The following is a 21,561-nucleotide window of genomic DNA, read 5'->3' on the forward strand; positions in this document are numbered from 1 at the left end:
CCTCAAAAACGGATTCCACTGGTGTTGGTGGTTTATTCTCTGTATCAGATAATAATGGTTCAGGTAAGTTTGATTTATGTCCAGGGGGTGAAGCTCGATCTTCATAATTAGCCGATGCTAGAGAAATGGAGCCATATTCTACATCCGAGTATACTGATTGAGGTGAAGAGGATCTCTCCCCTATCATTGCAATAGCTGAGTCAGGCCAGTCATGACTGCATTCAGGGACAGGTGAATCAGGTGACGGTGCTTTATATTCATTTACAGATGTCCAAGATTCTGGGGATGAGGGCCTGCCTTCAAGAGGATTTGATGAAACACGTGCAAATTCAAATTCCAAATCTGACGACAATGACTCAGGGGATGATGATCTATATTGACAGGTTTTAAAAGACCCTGAGACTTGAACTGTGATGCAGTCACTGGATTCAGAAGATGCAAAGAAACACGGCATTGTCTCTAAAATGGCAGACCTAGGTGACGATGCTCTGTCGTCTATATCGAAAGTTATTGATGGTGGTGGGATTGATCTCTCACCGCTGTAATCACTGCCTCCTGATAATTGCCTTCCAAATGGTCTTTTGTTGGAAACCATTGGTGTTAACGGCCTTTCCTCTGCTTTTGATGTTAATAGCATAAAAGTGTCTCCTTGCGGACTCAGCATGAATTGCCCCTGGGCTTCTGCAACCCTACCATCATCAGTTTCCCATGGAAACACAGGAGGTGGTAGTGGAGACAAGGGCCTAAACGGAGGTTTATGAGAATCAGGTGCAAGAAAATGCAGCTCCATTTCCTCATCAGTCACACATTCCGGTGAAGATGATCCATCATGAGGACGTTCACTCGAGGTGTCAGATGTTGATTCTGGTAAACAGGACCTATACCTGGTAGCTTTGATATCAGGTGTAGTCTCTACAGTAACAACAACCTCATTTTCACTCTTTCCGAATGACAGTGTTTTCTCAAAACTATACTCAGCTCTTGTTATAACTGACATTGCATTATCTTCCGAATGAACCAAAGTTGAGTCATGTGACACCTGAATGAAGCAAGCTGAGCTTAATTGTTCCTGTTTTTGAGATATTAAACTTGTGATGGTACAACTGTCATCAGAGGGAGATGCTAGTGTGTGAGTGGCAGTGTCGGTTTGATTTGTGCAATGAAGAGACTTTTCATTAAGGTCACTTAAAACTTGGGAATTATAAATATCAGGCAAGACTTTTGACAAATCTAGATCAGTGTGTGTGTGTCCAGCTGCTCCATCAACTGCATCTTCCCTGACTGGAACCTGAAGTATGTCTTCTCGCGATGCATCCATAGGCACCACCGACACATCCTTACTATTGGAACCTGTCAATTCAACATCATATCCATATAAGACTTTATAGAGTCGATGTGAAACTTCATCCATGTGTCTTGTTGCATCAGCAGAACCAGAAGGACTTGAACCAGAAGGACTTGCAGGTTGTAGTGTAGAGCAAATCTTTCCAGACACCTCATCGGTTCCTTTTAGCTCAATGGACAATTCCTTGAAGTCTTGCTCAGCTTGATCGCACTCATTCAAGCTATCTCCAAAATCGGTCACAGACAACAGTGGGCTCTCGCATACACCTGTTCGAGAAATATTGGAAGACTCTCGCCAGGGCAAAGTTGACAAAAGATGATCATCGTTTTCAGAATGGGTGGTTTGTAGACACTCCAAGCTCCACTCGTCTCCCCCCTCTGCCCCTTCATATGCAGCAGCACCCTCATCATCACAGGGTTCAATAGATAGGTGAGGGGATGGGGTAATCTGGGCACCTAACTTGGGTCCCCCTTTGTACACAGGGTCTATCACATGGGATCGGAGGTTGTATGGAGTTGTGCGGTACAATGTGAAGAAAGGACTTACTTGTTTCAAACTGCCTGTGTGTACGGTATCTGTCAATTCTTCATATACTCTTTGTGATGAGCTGTGATAAAACAAAACAACAATTCATTTCAATTTATTCATTTGAAAGTGAAGACAAATCAGAAATAACCCTGGTAAGTAATGACTAGGGTTGGGAACTGAAACTCGGTTCTGAGGAAGAACCTATATCAATTGCCCAGTACTGGTTATCCAAAGAAAAACTAATTATTTGGGTTCTGCTTATCGGTTCCTTAACATGTACATTGGCGCTCTCTCTGGACGGGATGGTGCTGCGCAAAGCAACACATTTTGTTTTGGAAGGATTAATAAGAGTTGAGATCCCTGACTCAGTCCCCCGGGGCTGTGAGACAGATTGGGAACAGTTTACTGTTTGTGAACAGGGTATAGAAAGTCGATTTTTAAATGAAATGATTATTTCTATACTTTTACAAACAGTGAAGCAATTGGGCACCTGTCAGATATATTGCAAGACATGTGTTGGACACATGTGGTTAGACACTGTGTCACACAGGCAGGTTGCAGTCACATCAGAGGAGACCGGGGGAATGATAACATCTCACATTTTCATAAAAATGTCAATAAAATCCAAACAATGCCAAAGCCTAATAATGATTAGATGAATGAACAGGTCACATGAATTAAACTTTTTAGGTAACTTACTATGATGTCTCCATCTCTTTTTGTAGTTTTTCTTTATGGGCCTTTTTTTCGTGTAGTGATGACAAACTGGAGGACAGGTCCTCTGCTGTCACCATGGGTACCTCTTGTCCCGAGCCTGGACTCCTACGTGAAGCCTCTGTACGCCTGCCGGGCCTGGGGCTGTCAATGTCCTCATGAAGGGCAGAGAAACCTGAAAAAGGAAATCAATAAGAACTTTCTACATAGATATATCAACTAATCATTATTCTGCTTCAAACTGACATTGACTTGTGTACCTTCACTATGATCCAATGCTATGGTCCGCTCTATTTCTGCATAGGTATGTGATGATGTGTCGTCCTCAGTGGACTTGAGTATCTTGGTTTCGATGAGGTGAACAATGTCCATTCGATTGATCTTAGTCAATCTTTTGATCAGTGCTGTTTCTGTTAAAACAAAAAACTAAGTTAAAAAGTTCCACTTTCAAATTTGAAAAAGTATATTTTTTCCAAATGAAATGAGAGATTCTACTTCACTTGTGTTTCAGAGCAATACTTATGAAAACTATGTTCCCTACTTATCTCTAACCTGTGGAATGTTGTCCTTCTCTTTCTGCCCAGAGGTTCAAAAGGGCATGGCTTTGATCTTGCAGTGAGTTAGGGTTTTCAACTCTTATCAGGTTGATCCTCTCCTCACTGAAGTCCAGTTCCCGAGCCAATTCTGTTGAGAAATAAAAAACATTGTAATGATTAAGATGGTGAAAGGATACATTTAAAAGATTACAACTATTTTAATTGAAAGCCGACCAAAATTGTACTAATAATGTTTATTTAAAGTGGACCTATCATGCTATATTTGAATAATATAGTGTAGGACCATACCTATATAAGGCATATTTATACTTTTTTTTTTTCAAAATACCAAACAGATCATGCATTTTAGCCATGCCTCATTTCGCTCAATTTGAAAAATGTTAGCTCTGTTTTTGCAAGGGCTGATTCTGTGAGAACAGCACCATCTACTGGCCTGGCATATGTACTACAGTGTCTCCAGCGCTTTCGAACGGCAATGGCCGTGGCTGTCTTCTCCATATTGGTGGAGTTGGCCCAATAGCCGTAGCGCCACTGTCCTGACGTCAGGACAGTGTTCAAATCTGGATCAGTTTTTATCAGATCCGTTGCAGCCCCTTTTTTAGAGATTTGGGTATGGAGGAAAATAGAGAGGGTTGTGTTTTCTGACACTTGGTGAGTTCCCTGGAACACCGGGGACACATATTCATGTATAAAAGACGTACAAAAGTGCATTTTGCATGATAGGTCCCCTTTAATGTAAGTTGGATGTCTTTGCTACTAAGGTGTGACTCACCAGTCCAGCTGAAGCCCAGGTGGTCGGCTATAATGGCCAACCGTTGCTCTTTTCTCTCTTCTTCATCCTGTGGATCTACTGTAAACACCACTGCAAGTTATACCAAATGAACATTTACAAATAGTATCTGAATACAAATATTCATTGGCTTTCCTGTTTTTGTTATACTAACAGTTTGGTTAATTCATTAGGACATATTAAAGAGTGGTGTGCCTTGAACAACTACACAACAAGCCTGTATCAAATGGTTGTGAAAGACCTTGTAGTGACACTATGATTAAGAACAATACATTAACCATTAGAAAAGTAATTGTATTTCATTTTTTTACATAAGTATATACTCTTTAATGTTTCATAGTTTTCTAGCCACTAAGTTGTTTTCACAAGTTCCAAAAAGCCTTTAAGTCAATCTTGAGATATTCAGCACACATAGAGGGAAAGAGAAACATCATTTCCAACACAAACACAGTTCACACAACACATGACTTCTTCAACTACAATAGGACTGAACTACAAGAAACAGAGAGGCAGCACCTTAACAGCTACAATTCACTAGTGACGCACAAAAGATAGAGAATAGCCCCTTAAGCTCGGGGGATACCTTGACTTTGGACTTTATCATCTGGGATTCGCTGCATCTGTGTCTCAGCAGGGTCATCCCACAGTGGTCTAATGGGAAAGACGTCTCCTGAGGGAGGGAACTGCATCTCAGGGAAAGTATCTCTCTCTATGAGTGATGGATCAATGAGACTGCTCTCATCATCTGAGTTGGCAGCTGCAGCCTCTTGTTCTTTCTCTGTCTCTGCCTGTGCCAACCTTGCCACCAGTTTGGCTGCCTCATCGCTTATCTCCTCAGAGAAATCAATGGACTGTTTTTGTTGCTCACTTTTCTCTTTCATGGGTGTTGATGAATGAGTTGATTGACCCCTTTTGCCTCGGACTGGCAATCTGGACTGGAAACCTTTAGATTTAGCTAAATCAGCACTCAATGGGCGACCTTGTTCTTTCTTGGCAGATGGTGTGGTAGACTCCGCCTCACAGAAGCTCTTGGCTTTGAAAGATGGTGTCTTGGTTTTGATATCCAAAGAGGGACCTGCATCTGTCTCAGATTTTCTCCTTGAATCCTTTTTCACAGGGACCTTAAGCTTTTTGTTGTGGGTAGATAGAGCAGTCTTGGCAGGAGAATCAGGCTTGGGAGGGCTAGACTTAATGGGAATTCTAGATTTAGGTTCAGAAATGAAGGAGGCCTCTTTATTAAGAGTGGTTGAAGAGGAGGTTGCTTGAGGTGGAGAGGGAGTTGTGGATTTACCCCGACCTTGAGAAGTAGACTTAGATGGTGTTTTGACTGGAATCTTTTTAACACCACTGGAAGCAACTTGTTTGGTTTTGTCTGTTGGTGTGGGTGCTTCTATCACTGACTGTGCTTCTTCTGGAGAGGAATCAGAAGACTCTTGGCCCTGCTCAGAGTAAACTGATCTAGTGACTGTTGTTTCTGCAGTTGTTATCATTTGGTCAGTGGACTGTTTTCCTAAATCTAAGTATCCTTCATTCACATTTGTGTCTGTTTTAGTCTCTAGACCTTCAGGTGATGTCTGATCTTTCTTTGCAGTTTTGGATGAAGCAGAAAGGCTCGTTTCAGGGATTTGAGATGTGGTGGGATCGGCTTTAGAGGCTGGCTGATCAGCCTCAGGTGGGGACTGAAGCTGAGAATCACTTTCCTCTTTTGATGTCTTAGTCTCTTCACTCTTAACCTCTAGTGTTAGATTGAGGCCAACTTCATCTTCTGCTGCTGATCTCATACTGTCCTGCCTGGCCTCTTCTACGAGAGGCTCATCTAAAGGCTGATCACCTATCTGGAAAAAGGCAAAACCACCTCCTTCTTCCTCATAGCTCCTCTTTGTCATGTCAATAGCGCCACTTCGGGTCATTTCAAAAAGCTTCCCTTCTTGAAAAAGAAAAGGGTTTGGCTCACTGGTAGGAGTGCTCTCTTCTGTTGGTGTCCTACCAGGTGTTGTGTCTGGAGTTGCTTGCAGAGACTGACGGTCCACTACCAGATTCAGTATTTTCTGTTCCTCCTCCTTGACGCGAGCTGCAAAGGTATCATCATCCTCCCGCATGGCAGACCATGAGTCCGTTTCTACCCTTGCAGTGACTCCTTTTGACTCAGTTCTGGGAGGTTCTAGTGTTTCATCATCCTCTGTGTCATCATATACACAGACCTCCTGTATAAACATGTCCTTAGCTTCACCGGAGGCACCAGCCTCTGGCACTCCTGGCTGCTCTTTTTGATCTCCTTTCACTTCATCTGTTACATTTTTGACATGTTTTAGCGTACCAGTCTGTGGCTTAGAAACCCCTAACTCTTGACCAAGCGTATCATCTTCGCTGTTGTCTTTTGACTTCCTTAAGCACTCTTCCTTTTGCTCATCAGTCCTGTTTTCAACATGTGGTGTGGCAGAGGCCTTTTTGGAAATACTGTCTGTATCAGCTTTTGCAGATGGTGAAGCCATGTGTTCCTGTGCAGTGTCCAGTTGTATTTCTGAATGAAGCTGGTCTGAGACAGAGGGAGGTCCCTCTGAAATGACAGTGGCTGTTGTTCTTGTTTTCATGACCTCTTTGTTGTGGGATCCATCATGCAAACCTGCTGAGAAAGGAGAGGGAGGTTGTACTTTAATATGGGGATCAGCAAAAATAGCTATCTTTGAATCTTCTGCGGGTTTTCCAAACCCACATTCACTTTGCGAAAGCTTCTCACTTGTGTGCTCTATTGTTTCATAGCTGTCATCCCCTGTTTTGGCACATGCTGAGGAAACCAAATCTTTTCTAGAGTTCATTTTGCTCCTTGCGTCCTGTTCCATTTCATCAAATGTTTTTATTTTGGCTGCCATCTTAAACATCTCATCCTCTGGGGTGATTTTTCTCATAGGTTCATAGCTTTCTGATGTATCCTCTTCTTCTGGGTCTTCAGGGATGACAGCAGATTTGGATGGAACAGAGAGGGATGTATGTTCAGGGGGTTTGGGGTTTACCTCATAACTTACCTCTTCAGAACTAGGAGTATCAGGGGAGAGGGGACTCTTACCGGAACTTGTCCTCTGAGATGTCTGCTCACAACATTCATCGTCAGCACTAGCCTCTTGGTCTCGAAGCAGCCTACCACGCAAAGCATCTTGGGGGAATTCTGTAGCTTTGGAGGGATCTAGATGTCTAGAAGAGTTACTAGGCGGACCTAGAGATGATGGGAAAGATGGGTGGCTTTTTCGCTCTACAGGGCTACTCTCTAAAGAGTCATGAGGGGGTGACTCCTTGGTCGGGCTAGGTTCAATAGAATCTGGGGACTTATGGGAGGAGTTTTCTTCCATGAGAGGACTATCATCTAGAGAGTCTCTGTGGCTTATTGTTAAGGAGTCATCGGCAAATGGACTAAGAGCATCTGAGTCTTGTTTTAAAGGCAACTCTAAGCTGTCATGACGCTGTGAAGAGGATCTAGAGGCTGGATAACCAACTAAAGGTAATGTTAGCTGATGATCAGGGCTCTCGTCATCACTAAGAAACGTTTCTACAGTCTCTGAAATTCTCTTTGTACGTTTTTGAGGTTTAGGTGGCTTAGAATCGCTGCTTTTAACAGAAAAGGACTCACTTTTAGCGTGATCATCTGCAGCGTCTTTGGAAGCAACAGGGAGAGTCAATTCTGTAGACAGATGGTCACCAGTGGTCTCTACACCAGAGTCGCCAGGCTTCTCTGTGTCTTTGCTTTCTGACTTGAATGTCGTAGCAGTTACTGCTGAAGATGTGGAGGTCTGCTGTCCACTTTTGGGAGAAAGACTATCTGGGCTAGTGTCTGGAGTGGCAAGACCCTCATGTTTCAAACTGTCCTCAGAGCTCAGATGAGGGGTTCCATCTCCAGAACTGGCACTTAGGGAGTCTGCCACAGCCTCATGTTTTGAGCTGTCAGAGCTATCGTCAAGGCCACCATTTCCAAAGTCTGTAGTTTCAGTTAGATCTGAATGAACTGACTTAGGTTCCATCTCTTTGTCTTGCTGAGGGGTCTGTTTCTTGCGAGGTTTGGAATCCAAAGATAATTCTCGTTCTTGAGAGACACATGAACTTATTGCTTTGGTCATGGATTTTGACTGGATGGTATCTGATTTGGTGGATTCCTCTGATCTTGACATTGTGGATGTTTTGAGCTCAAATAGCCCAGACTTTCTCTTTGAGGGGTCCTGCCCTGTTTGGAATGCTTGCATCAGCTCTTTGACTGACATTGTCTCCTCAAGTTTTTCAGACTCCGTTTTGGGGGATTTAGGGGGGCCCTGTTTCAATTTAGGGCTTTCTTTGGCTTTTGGAGAAGGCTTGCGCGCGACAGGCAATTGTGAAGACTTGCTCGCAGTGACCTTTTTACTCTTTTGCTCTGCTTCTACTTTCTGTTGTAAGGCTTTGACCTTATCCTTTATTGACCCAATGGGTGTTTCTTCAATCACTGGAGAGACAGGTGATGCCGGGGCAGGAGCTGTTGGCACACTTAGAAGAGCACCTGCCTCTGTGGATTCCTCTGCCTGCCCCTGATCTTTGCCCTTCCTCCTGACTGGCTTCTTAACATCACCAGCAGCTGTTTTGTCCTGCCCTTTGGTTGGAGTAGTTGGTTTTGCACTTTTGCTTGAGACAACTTCAGTGGATCTTTCTTGGACAGCTGGCTCTTTTTTGACTTTTATTTTGGAGCCCACTGATCCATCCAGGAGGTATTCTTTCAGGTCACCACTGTCCTTTATTGCTTTTGGTCTGGGAGCCCCTCGGTTGGCTCTACTTTCACGTAAGATAGGCTCTTGAGTTTCCAAGGCTGCCATCTTTATGGCCTCCTTTATCTCACTCTCTGATAGGAGAACCCACTCCTCTGCCATTCTAGCTGCTTTTGCTGTCTCTTCAGCTGCCTCACCCTTATAGGTTCCACTCCTGAGTATCTCACTGACTTTCTCTAGGTCCTCTTTGACTTTCTCTAAGTCCTTCTCCATTATTTCTAATGGCTCTCCAGAAACATCCTCAGTCCCTTTCTCTACACCACACCTTCCTAAGGAAGGGGATTTCTCTGTGGTGTCTGCAGTCAAGATGGCAGTCATTTTGATCAAATCTTGTTTCATCTCTGACACGTCGGATAGAAGGTCGGGTTCTCGAATCAGCTCTGATTTCAGGGCTGATGTTGGCGTCTCTTCATCTTCCATATGGAAGAAGAACAAGTAAGGAGTAAAGAAATAAAAATTCAAATGAAAGGGGACAGACATCGGAGAATGTGGTCAGGACAAGATTGGAACAGGGATCATAGGACAACAAATTCACAAAGGATTCTACATCAGGGTATAAGAGGAATGTGGCTTATACTTGAATATGTCTCTGGGGAATTGTGGTAAAGCAAAGGCTAAATAAGGATATGATCAGGAAATAACTTGCTTATACACTTAATACATTCACACACACACACACACACACACACACACACACACACACACACACACACACACACACACACACACACACACACACACACACACACACACACACACACACACACACACACACACACACACACACACACACACACACACACACACCAATAGAAAACAACTCAAAGATACGATGAGAGAAACCAGGTAAACCAAGAAACCAATGATTACAATGGAAAAAAAGCACAGCAAATGAAACAAAGAAACACAAAGGACATCTCAAGATTGCTTGGATGCATGACAGGTGTCAATGTAATAACAGGGAAATGGCTTGAAAACAACTTAAATGGCTGGGTAGTGTCTTAACAAAAGAGAGCAAGTGATACACAATATGATGATTCGCCTTGCTTTTCATTCTAGAAAAATAATAATATAAGAGATAATTTACTTTCACAGAAACTAAAGAGAAACAAGGATCTGTGGTATACTGGTAAGAGGCATCTTGGAGGATGGGGCACTTAAATTCCATTTGCCCTTCTCTCAGCCTTATGTTTAACTAAATATTTCAAATATACCTTAATAAAAACAGAAAGAAAAAAAATGCGTGATATTGTGTTATGCTGTAACATTAAAAAAATCAGCTCAGCCACAACAGAAGACATTAACATTCAATATCAAGAATGATACTACATGTAATATTACAGCCATACAAGCACACACACATACACAGTTATGTAAGGCAAGTTATTTCCAGGCAAAGCAAAGGGAAGGGATGCTGGAAAGGTCTTGGTGAAGGGTGAATGGAGTGAGTGGAAATGTAAGTGTATTAATGAAATCTGCAATTAGAGAATATTAGTTGTTCATGTTCAAGAGCTGCTTATTAGTATGTCTGCATTCAGTAATGTGGTGAGTTCTTGTTCCATATACACGACTACTGCTACCGTACAACATACAGTTTTAGTATCATACACATTTTCCTGAAAACATATACATGAACATTTCATTAGTAACATATCATCCATGTATATTCAGTACGTTTTATGAATAATATGGGCTATCTCGAATGATTTTTTATGAAATGCTTTTCAGAATATTATTCTTTCATGTTTCTGTTTGAGTCATTTTCTCATTACTAGATAAACAATGGTAGGAAAGTAGAAGGGGGAGGATTCAGGGTGGGTCAGGAGGTGAACTACTTTTTGCTTTATCATTACGCTACAGGACTACAACTGGAGGAATACTATTATTCCGGCCCCTAATCTCACTAGCATGGAGTTTCAGAGTTGCGTGAGCAACTAATGTTTGGAATTTGCATAGCCAGAAGTGCTAGTCCAACGCTGGGACATATGCAGGCTGCAGTGGGACAAAGACATTACTAGGATGGGGAACGCCGTATCAGCAGCTGAAGTCCAGTGACATCGCATCTCCTCCTCCATTTTTTACAAGTCTCTCTCATTCCCTTCTTGCTGCCAGATGGTGACAAACTGCAACAGATTGGAAGTCATACTTCCCACAAGCAGTGGTGGATACAACTATTGGTAGAAGTCTCATTGATCCACTCAGTGCAGAGTCTACGTTAAATGCCATTAAAAGCTGTCATTTAATGTCATTTTAAAATGACTAAATTAAGAGTACAATTTAGATAAATACACATACCAAACGTTTTTTGTGATTTTTGGGAGAGGTCTGATTCTATACTGTACCATAGAAAGTTGATTGTTCTTTGTTCTGGCTCTTGTAATCTGAGCAGGTAAAAGCTCCTTAATGTGAGAACCAGTGACATTGTGCTGCCTGAGCTAACAATAACAACCCCACTCCAACTGTTTGTTTAGACCATTTGCACAACACAAATGGCCTCATGACTGCATTAGTCGGCACAGAATCAGAGGCCATTGTCAAATAAACATCACCACAGAATGAATGCGTTTAAATGTCATGTACATACTTAGACGGCAGTGTTTAACTCTTCCTTCAAATGCCCAATCTCAAATTGTGAAGGGGAATGAGTTCAATTAAAAACAAAAAGGCAGGTGTGAAATCATAAAAAAAGGAATGTAAAATATGAAGTTAAGCCTTAAGACAAACATGACATTGACATGGGAGGTTTGTGTGACAGGACAAAAAATACATGAAGCTTAAAAGGCTTTGAAAAGATGTAAATGGTCTCTGAATAGTCTAAGGGCTCTGCTGGGGGTGTCAGTGTATCAAAGTGGATATTCCTCTGAACACATGTTAAACTACATTTGACTAATCATCCATACAATATCAGCTTTACTGTCATATTAGTGTCATTAATAAGGACATGCAGTATTATTATAGATAGCAAATATTTGAGTAGTAGTTATAGAGGAAAATAAAATGTTAAATGTGTCTTACATTTCTCAAGCGTTCTGCTGGTCTGAAAAACAACATGGAAAACAGACCACAGTTAGTTTTATGTGGCCAATATTTTAAAAGTACTACTACCATTATGACTGCTACTTCAGGAAAAGAACAAATGATAGACATAACACAACAGCAACAATCAGCTATGCTACTGACAATTCACTACTGCAAAATATATCCAAAATGTACTTCTATACTATTCAAATATGACAAGACAGTGGACAGGGTAGATCAGCAGAGCTAGTTAGTAGAAGAGGAGGGGGAGCAGTGGCTGCGTTTACCTCTTCCTCTTGCTCTTGATCTGAATCGGAATCCTTTGGGAGCAAGAAGCAGGGAGAAGCAGAAAGATGTACAGATAGAAACAGCAATATTAAAGGAAGAAAAAGACAAGGGGCAGTGTATGGTTAACATAGCGATGAAGACAACCAGCTGGTGCCATTTCAAGTAAAGCCAGAGAGGTCTTCAAAGCTGCATGACACAAATATTCAAGATGTAAAACAAATAACCTTGCTAGCTTCAATCAGATGATCATTTGTGAGATGTGCGCTTTAGCATGGAGTGTTACTGGTTTGGGTAAGTGAATACTATGGGCTCAGAACAGTCTCATAATACACACATGCACACAGAAGGATTCACACTTGTATTTCCGGATCCACACTGTTTTTCAATGCACACACAAATGTGTTCCGTTTCATAGACATGTAAATAAAATCCAAATACAGAAAAAAGTTTGACATATGTATTTTTGATCCTCACATATTTGTTTTCCGTTTAAATCCCCTGAACCTGCAAACACAAACCGCTTTCTGTGCATGGATCACTGTGCATTCGTGTGTGGGTTTTTTGAGACTCCCCTGACGGTCACCCGATTCGTACTTGTAATTTTTTCTATCTATAGCCAATCAGATGTCTCCTCAATTCTAAGCCAATCACATGAGCGCGTCCCCACGAGGGTATGATTTATTGCGTTCATGACACTTCACATACGCATTTTGCGCTGTCCGGAGCAGGGTTTCCGCGGACAGAATTAATTTTTCGGACAAATTTGAAATTTACCGGTCATGTTTCAATAATAATAATTAGAAGAAGAAGAATTGTGTAGCAGAGTTTCCGTTAGCAGGTAATTACCGGACTATGACCGGATATGGCTAATAACACGGGAGTAAGGATCATCTCTTTTTTCCTCTCTCCCTCCCTCTCTCCTGACAGCCCGTCAGTTTCTCATGCAGCTCGCTAAAACTTCACTCGCGTTTATGTCCATATCGATCAGATCCAGCTCTCCTGATCGGCCTTTATAGAGAGCACCGATCAAACTATTAAGAGTGAATATCGGCCGATAATGACCGGCGGGGCTCCCCCCGTTGACAGTTCACTGTCTAGCACTGGCTTCGTAGTGCACTGATCGATCAGGCTAAGCTAACCTGTAGCTGCTCCCTCCACACTCACAACAACTTCATACAGACATAAATAAAGCAGCTGTATTCGCCATACAGGAAACACACATTTAAAACGGTTTTGCCTGCCGTTTTTATGTACACAAGCATTCATTAATGGTTCAAAGTGGCACTGTACCTTAATAATATAAAGGCTTGTATTTGCGTGCATTTCCTGCTCTGAAAGTGGCAATGTACTGAGAGTGGAGGTGTCCTGAGATTAGCGCCTGCAGGCAGGCTCCATGGACCTGTCAGCTCCGGACAGCGCAAAATGCGTACATGAAGCGCTACGTCATGAACGCAAGAAATCTACCCTCGTGCGCTCATGTGATTGGCTTAGAATTGAGGAGACATCTGACTGGCTATAGATAGAAAAAATTACAAGTACGAATCGGGTCACCGTCAGGGGAGTCTCAAAAAACCCACACACGAATGCACAGCGATCCATGCACAGAAAGCGGTTTGTGTTTGTAGGTGCAGCGGTTTTAAACAGAAGACAAATATGTGAGGATCAAAAATACATATGTCAAACTTTTTCTGTATTTGGATTTTATTTACATGTCTATGAAACGGAACACATTTGTGCGTGCATTGAAAAACAGTGTGGATCCGGAAATACAAGTGTGACTCCTTTTGTGGATCATGAAATACAAGTGTGAATCCTTCTGTGTGCATGTGTGTATTATGAGACTGTTCTGAGCCCATAGAATCCTGGGACTTTAAGATCAATACATGTCGTTTTCTTCAAATCTGATCAAAGGACACCAACCTTTAATCCTGGATAGAGAGTTAAAACGTTTACTACTTGGGATGTCAGTCATTGATATGTATAAGAACATACAATTAAATAAGATCATATTTTGCGTAATTTTTTCCAATGGTGTAATAATTCATAAGCGGAAGATTAGCATATATTACAGTGTCGATGAGAACAAAGGGTCAAGATTGCAGTATGGTCCTGCTTACAAATAACCATTTAGATAAACAATGTTGTGATTAAATATGAAATACGCAATCTTAAGCATGTTTTGTTGAGTCAACACCAGACTTACCTTGCAGTACGATGGAAGGGTGATGTTGAGGTGGCATATGGCATTTTGGGTGAGTGCCCGGTAGTTCCTGGGTTCTTTCATAAAGGACAGACGTCCACAGGGCTCCTGAGTGTTGTCTCTGATCTGCGAAACCCAGAGCATCAGCATTAGTCACTGCTATTACAATCATTCAGAATAATCAATTATTGTTCATACAAGCAACACAAAAAAAGTGAGTGGTTTCTTTGTTTCAAGTTAAGTAAAGTGCTTACTTTGATAAAGAGTGCTAGTCTGTTCTCCTTAAAGGCATAGAAGCTAAAGAGATGGTGCTGGCCACTTTTGGTGAGTGGAACAAGGTTTCCAAAGCAGTCTGCATAGATAGGTTTGCCTTCCAGGACCTGTCAAATACAACAACACACAGATAAGAACCAGGACTACATAACAACATACATCCGTTTTGTTTTAACCACGTGCTAACTATTTATCAGAAGCCCTAGCCTTGACCTTTGTACATAACAATGATTAAGCAAACATATTTGAGAAATGTCCTTAGTGTTCTTGTGACTTACACTGGCCCATCTTTGTCTGCAAATAACCAAACCTGCAGACTAGGGAGCATCATTTATGCTGATCCAATCGTGTTTTGAGAGGGTTATTCACGATTTCATATCAACAATTTATTGTATTTCAGTTTATTGTACTCAGGGTTATGAGAGGGCACAATCTTACATCTGTAGCTTGTACAAGATGCAGATGGTAGGCTTTAAATGCAAAGTGAGCTACACTTCCAATCCTCTGCGGTCAGTGAAACATTCCTTCTCACCTCAACATCTCGGCTGCGTGCCACCTCGATGAAGTTCTCCTGCTGCTCCAGAGTTTTGTCAATCTTGTCATCTGTCATGCAGAAGCACCGCAGTCGGGCTTCAATGGGATCATGCGTCTTTGCAAAGATGACAAACTTGGCCATGTACGGTACACAAATGATCTCTCGGTACACCTGAGTGGAGAAATTAACAGATTCCTGCACTTGCCGACAGTCTATCAGCCAGAATCTAGAAAGCAGAAGGGGATTGGGAAAAACAGCAAAGTGAAATCTATGTTAGCATCAGAGTCAGTTTAAATCACTGATACGTTTGTTGTGATACAACAGATATGATCTTTCTGTTACCTTGCAGACACATTGGTGGTGAAGGAGACGCAGTCATTGATGAATGTTAGCGGAGTAGTTCCTGTTATGTCCTCCCATTGAGCAGGCGTCGTTCCACCTGCACATAGACATATTAGAATGTGAGCGCGTGTGAAGTTGGTCTATTCACAGTTACCGTATGTGTGTGTATCTGCATGTGTTCACCAACCTGTGATACTACAGAGCAGCCGTAAGGTGGGGGTGTCCCCTCCAAAGCCATTGAGAACCATGTCAGAGTTGTTCTTGGGAACAGGGATGGTCATGGTGATGGGTTTATGGAACTTTCTCCTGCGAGGCTCCAGGGTGACGATGGGGCTGAAGGTGGCTTTGTTTCCCAGGATCTTCTTCACTACATCCACATTGACTGGCTGGGCCTGGGAGGGTGGACAAGAGTAATCAACACCTTACTTTTTGTTGCAAATAAATCCTACACAGGGGTGATTCCTAAAATAAGGCCAGGCACTGAGGATAATCTCCTTAAAGAAGGTTTGCTGAAATGTAATCACATGTTCAGGCATTGGCATACTCTAGAGATGTCCATGGTATTGATTTACCTGAAAGTACATTTCTTTTAGCAGGAAATAGTTTGAACCTTCTCCATCTTGACAAACAGAAATATTTTAATGGAGCCCAGATGCAATGATATTTTGTACAGATATCCACAGTCTTGAAATAATGAATTTGAGCTATTTTGCTGAATTTGATGATCTTCTGACAACTAGGTCAATTCACTTGTAGCGTAGGTGTTATCCCTGAACGAATACATTTCATTTGGGCGCCAGACAGAGGAATATTTAATATAGCCAGCTGTCAAAAAATGATATGCTTAAACACGCAGAAACAGAGGGATAGCCCGGTGACCTAGCTACTGAAGTTTACAAAGGAACAATTATAATCAACCAAGTCACTTTCAACATAAAATGTCTGTATTTTTAACCCCAAATAATAATCAGTACATTAAACAGTGTGAGTGTGTTTACTTTCCTCCTGTCCTGCTACACACTTATCTACCGTAGTATCAACAAGACAGAGAGTCATTCATTGTTTCCAGACAGCCATGTCTTTCAATGTTTGTGATCTCTTGGTTACTCATCTGGCTAGAACAACACAGATTTGATTTAGATTGAATTCTCTTAACATCTCTTAGATGATCTGACTAATAGAGGCCTGAGTTTTAGTCACAACAACAGGGATCCTTTGACTTTCATCTAGCCCCATCCACTGGTTCATCTTTTTTATTTGTGATGTTCTGATGGATTGACATCTGAACATGTATGCACTGCTATGATAAGACACATGGAAAAAAAGCCACATCTCCAACATATATCCTAGGGGTGTATAGACTACGCCACTGCTTTTCTTGATTACCTGCAGTCCAACCCTGATCCTCTTGGTGAGGGCTCCCTCAGGAAACACTGCCTGTACTTGTGGCACAACAGTGCTGCTGAGGACGCCTCCTTCAGGACCAATCAGGTTGCTATCTTGCTTTATACGTGAAACCACTGCAAAGTATTGTGGGAAATCTCTAGTGATGATTCGGCAAAGGCGCTTCTTCTCCAGTTCCTCCGGCGTGTCGAGCTCTGGAGGAGGGTGGCAGAGAGGGACATGTGTCAGGAACAATGATGTGGTAACATTTTAAATTCCTAGAGTCATGGTGTGGTCTACTGGCACACCCTCAGAGACTGACCCTCGTCCATGCCGTTGAGTATTTGGTTGAGTTCCTCTTGGGTGTGTTCACAGTGATGCTCCTTCCAGCTCTCTCCAGTCTCACTCCTCAGAATCACCAGCTCCCTCTCTTTCCCCCGCAGGGCAGCAAAGTGGGGGATCTCCACAATCACAGGCCTGGAGGGGGGAGGCCCGGCAGTGTGAGCAGTTACAAGTAACACATAAGTGCCTCTGATCATGTGTGTGTGTGTGTGTGTGTGAGTGGTAGGATTGCCATAAGATGTATATTAGTCTTTCGTGTCTATTTGTGTCAACAGTACATTTTCTTATATTCTTTTGGGTAATTCGTTAGTGTTGTTTATACTTCCTTCAGTACTACACACATCATTTATTGATGTAAATATAGTTCTATAAAGTGTGGATAAAAAATAGGTCTGGCATCTTAAACTTGGATTTCCATCACAGGTCTCAGATCAACGTAGTCCTAGGTGTGTGATGTTATCTACCTGATTGATAAAGCACACGCTGGGTATCAACTATTTCTGTCTGACTTCAGGAATGCAAAGTACTCTGTTCACAAGTGCCATCCCAGGTGGTAACACTTGTTGAGTTTACCTTGTATAATTGATATAATTGTTAGGCTGGTTAGCATCCAGACAACTTTCCAGACTGTTACCACTGCTTATCTTGGTTGCTAACTATCTTAATGTACTGTAATCACTATTGTGAATATGTGTCAATATACCCACCGGGTCACATGTTTACAGTTACCCTTCTTATAATAAAATGTCTTGTAGGTACACTATATTTAATGTTAAAGTGTTGATATATCACTTGAATACTTACCTGATATGCTAAATCACAACAAGCTAGCTACAACACATAATAAGGAGGCATGCTACATGTACATTGAACATGGGACACACACAGCTATAAAGCTTGACTGATGATATTTGTACGTGGTATTTTGAGGGTTCTTTGACCTGAAAGTAGCTTTTAATATCTGATTATTTTGTTGACATAAACCTGCTAACATTCTTCAGCTTCACACTTTAGTTGTTGTTTAGTGGTGGCAGGAGATGTGTCAATATCTAAAACGTATGTAATGTGATTTGGCTAAAGAAATAACCAAAGCTTTCGTATTTGGTTTTTAAGATCATTTCCCTGCTTGATTAATAGTAAGGAGCATGCATGACTGCATAACTCTTAAAACATGTGCTGATCAACTTTACATTTTCATAACAAGGAGATCAAAACATAACCAACAACAGTTGCCAAAAACCATTGTTGATTCCATTTGGTTCACTAGCTACTCTTAGGCCAAACAACCATTTACACTTCACAATGAAATAAAAAAAAAAAACTTTAAGAAAATGATTAAGAACACAAAGGAAAAGGAAGCAAGAAAAAACTCCAAATGGAAAGGGCTAAGCAGAAGAAGGGTTTAAAGAAAGTACTGCTGCAGTAAAGTGATTTCAGGGGTTATAAGCACAGATGAAGAGGGGTACGAGACACTGGTGTGAGACAACAACACCTACAGGCAAAAAGAAAACACCAAATGGAAGGGTTTGTGAAATAAAGCACTGACAACGGCATCCATGGATTGTTTCATATGAAAAACCAATCTGTCCACCCTACCCGAGGAATTTGGTCCCAGGTGGGCCGAGCTGGAGGATTCTGCTAACCAAACTCTCTCCCTCATTTAGAGGCGGGGGGGCATTTGGGAGGTGCAGTTTACTGTGTGATCGACCAAACATCCATACGCAGCAGTGAGGAAGAAAGAGCACACAACGTTTGGGTTTGGATTCAACATAAGAAAACCACTGGGACGGATTGACTTAGATACCAGTTCAATAAGATGATTCACACTTTGGTCACTTTTTTCTTTTGAGTCCAAAATCCATAACGACAAAAATACATACACACTATTTAATATAACATATTTTTGTTTTATTGTTTTTACATATTTGAATTATGTTTCTTATTGTGATTTTTTGTCATACTCTGTAAAGCACGTTGGGCTGCGTCAAGCATGAAAGGTGCTATATAAATAAAGTGTATTATTATTATTATAGGCTACATTACAGTATGTTAAAAAGTGAAATGATTCCAAATAGTTTTTGTTAGCTAATTGCCTTATTATTACTTCAAAACTACTTTCAATTTACTGTCAGTTTTCACTTTTTATTCCCAAATATTTTTTGCTGATAATATATGTATTATTTATCAACAATGCAATTCTTTCAATCGTACAATTGTTTCATAATGTTTCATTTTCATCACAAATGATTTCACACTAAAGCACATGAAAAAATGGGTTGGATTATTTATAATAACTGAATGATTATATATTTGTGTATTTTCAATAATTATTCAAATAAGTATTGTGTATAGTAGTAAAAGCTGTTTTTATGTCGATTTAAATTAGAATACAAATGTTATTGCACTACAGTGACTTTGATTTGGTTTTTCGTTATAAGCCATAAAGCGATTTTGCAGTTTTTGAAAATGTTAGAATTTCTAACCTAAATTGATAATTTACATTTTTACTACAGTATTACAAACATTGCCAGCAGAGGGCAGAATTTGAGGCCACATATCAAACCAATGATGGATCTATGTCCTTGAGGTGGGGTTATTGAGAAAGGCTTTTTTATTAAGCGTTAAGGGAGAAGGTTAAATAGAGTTGGACTGCAGCTGAAATCAAACAGGGCATGCTGAAGAGCAAAGATTAACATATCCCTGGTGCTGGGAGGAAGCCAGAGCAGAAATAGTTTTAGTAATGCAGAGGCAGAGGTTAAATGAATCTGAAAGGAAAAGGCAGCAGGTTGTGTGATCCTTATGAGAGGGAATCAGAACAGTGTCAATCACCTGAACGTGCAGACAGTATAAAACAGGTCTGACCACTTCTTCCTGAATACTTCGGATTTCACTCTTACCAATTATATTCCCTCTTAGTCTACAAATGCATATTTAAGAAAATGTATTAAATCAAACACGTGTAAAACCTGCATTCAAATGTTTACCAAGTGAAAATGTTTCATTCTACCTCTCCTTTCCTTCCCTCATGATTCTCTACATCTTTATCTCATGTATTATTCTCTCCATCATCCTCCCTGAGGTCTTACCCGAGGAACTGGGCTCCAGAGGGCCCCACCTCGATGATCCTGCTGGCCAGGCCGTCGCCCTCCACCATGGGGGGCATGGTGGCCAGGCGGTGCCTCTTGACCAGCCGACAGGTCACCCGTGTGGGCGCGCTGCACTTCCTGGGCGGGATGATGATGCGGAGGCCGTTGTGCCGGCAACCGCGCATGGCTCCGCCCCTAGCGTCCACCATGAAGCTGACCAGGAAGCTGAGGCGTAACGGGAGATATTTACACAAGTTAAAGACAGTCTGCAATGATCACTTTAAGTGATGAGAATATAGACACCAACGTTCATTCGTAGATTGTTAGCCTAAGGTCTTTTCCAGCAATATCTCCAAAGAAAAACCTTTATATTTTCTGCCTGAAGTGGATACTATGAACAAATGATGAACACTCACGGTTTGTTGACTTACTCGTGCTGAAGCTTTGAACCACATGATACAGTCTTTATCAGAACACTTGCTTTAAAGCAGGTTTTGTCCAATGCTATTTGTAAAAGAAGAATGGCCTAAAAAGGGCTCAGAACCAGAACCCAGCAGCTACAGGGCTCAGAACCAGAACTCAGCAGCTACAGGGCTCAGAACCAGAACCCAGCAGCTACAGGGCTCAGAACCAGAACCCAGCAGCTACAGGGCTCAGAACCAGAACCCAGCAGCTACAGGGCTCAGAACCAGAACCCAGCAGCTACAGGGCTCAGAACCAGAACTCAGCAGCTACAGGGCTCAGAACCAGAACTCAGCAGCTACAGGGCTCAGAACTCAGTAGCTACAGGGCTCAGAACCAGAACTCAGCAGCTACAGGGCTCAGAACCAGAACACAGCAGCTACAGGGCTCAGAACCAGAACTCAGCAGCTACAGGGCTCAGAACCAGAACCCAGCAGCTACAGGGCTCAGAACCAGAACTCAGCAGCTACAGAGCTCAGAACACAGCAGCTAAAGGGCTCAGAACCAGCTAAAGGGCTCAGAACTAGAACTCAGTAGCTACAGGGCTCAGAACCAGAACTCAGCAGCTACATGGCTCAGAACCAGAACTCAGCAGCTACATGGCTCAGAACCAGAACTCAGTAGCTACAGGGCTCAGAACCATGCAGAACTCAGTAGCTACAGGGCTCAGAACCAGAACTCAGTAGCTACAGGGCTCAGAACCAGAACTCAGTAGCTACAGGGCTCAGAACCAGAACTCAGCAGCTACATGGCTCAGAGCCAGAACTCAGTAGCTACAGGGCTCAGAACCAGAACTCAGTAGCTACAGGGCTCAGAACCAGAACTCAGCAGCTACATGGCTCAGAACCAGAACTCAGCAGCTACAGGGCTCAGAACCAGAACTCAGTAGCTACAGGGCTCAGAACCAGAACCCAGCAGCT

At 42.0% G+C, this 21,561-nt stretch overlaps 1 protein-coding gene across 1 annotated transcript in view; it reads right to left on the reverse strand.

The window, feature by feature from the left end:
- Positions 1-21,561, reverse strand: part of ank2b (ankyrin 2b, neuronal) — an 88,371-nt gene that overhangs the window by 19,639 nt on the left and 47,171 nt on the right. The window contains exons 29-45 of the mRNA XM_034130884.1: positions 20,180-20,404; positions 18,690-18,788; positions 17,074-17,228; positions 16,755-16,966; positions 15,556-15,760; positions 15,369-15,465; positions 15,024-15,252; positions 14,473-14,598; positions 14,222-14,344; positions 12,018-12,050; positions 11,728-11,749; positions 4,518-9,125; positions 3,917-3,994; positions 3,140-3,271; positions 2,848-2,997; positions 2,573-2,762; positions 1,892-1,952 (exon numbers count right to left, since the gene is read on the reverse strand). Of these exons, the coding sequence (XP_033986775.1) occupies positions 1,892-1,952; positions 2,573-2,762; positions 2,848-2,997; positions 3,140-3,271; positions 3,917-3,994; positions 4,518-9,125; positions 11,728-11,749; positions 12,018-12,050; positions 14,222-14,344; positions 14,473-14,598; positions 15,024-15,252; positions 15,369-15,465; positions 15,556-15,760; positions 16,755-16,966; positions 17,074-17,228; positions 18,690-18,788; positions 20,180-20,404 (6,745 nt within the window). The remainder of the gene's footprint in view (positions 1-1,891; positions 1,953-2,572; positions 2,763-2,847; positions 2,998-3,139; positions 3,272-3,916; positions 3,995-4,517; positions 9,126-11,727; positions 11,750-12,017; positions 12,051-14,221; positions 14,345-14,472; positions 14,599-15,023; positions 15,253-15,368; positions 15,466-15,555; positions 15,761-16,754; positions 16,967-17,073; positions 17,229-18,689; positions 18,789-20,179; positions 20,405-21,561) is intronic.

This window comes from Trematomus bernacchii, unplaced genomic scaffold (genome assembly GCF_902827165.1).
Source record: "Trematomus bernacchii unplaced genomic scaffold, fTreBer1.1, whole genome shotgun sequence".
In the NCBI taxonomy this organism is placed as follows: Eukaryota; Metazoa; Chordata; class Actinopteri; order Perciformes; family Nototheniidae; genus Trematomus; species Trematomus bernacchii.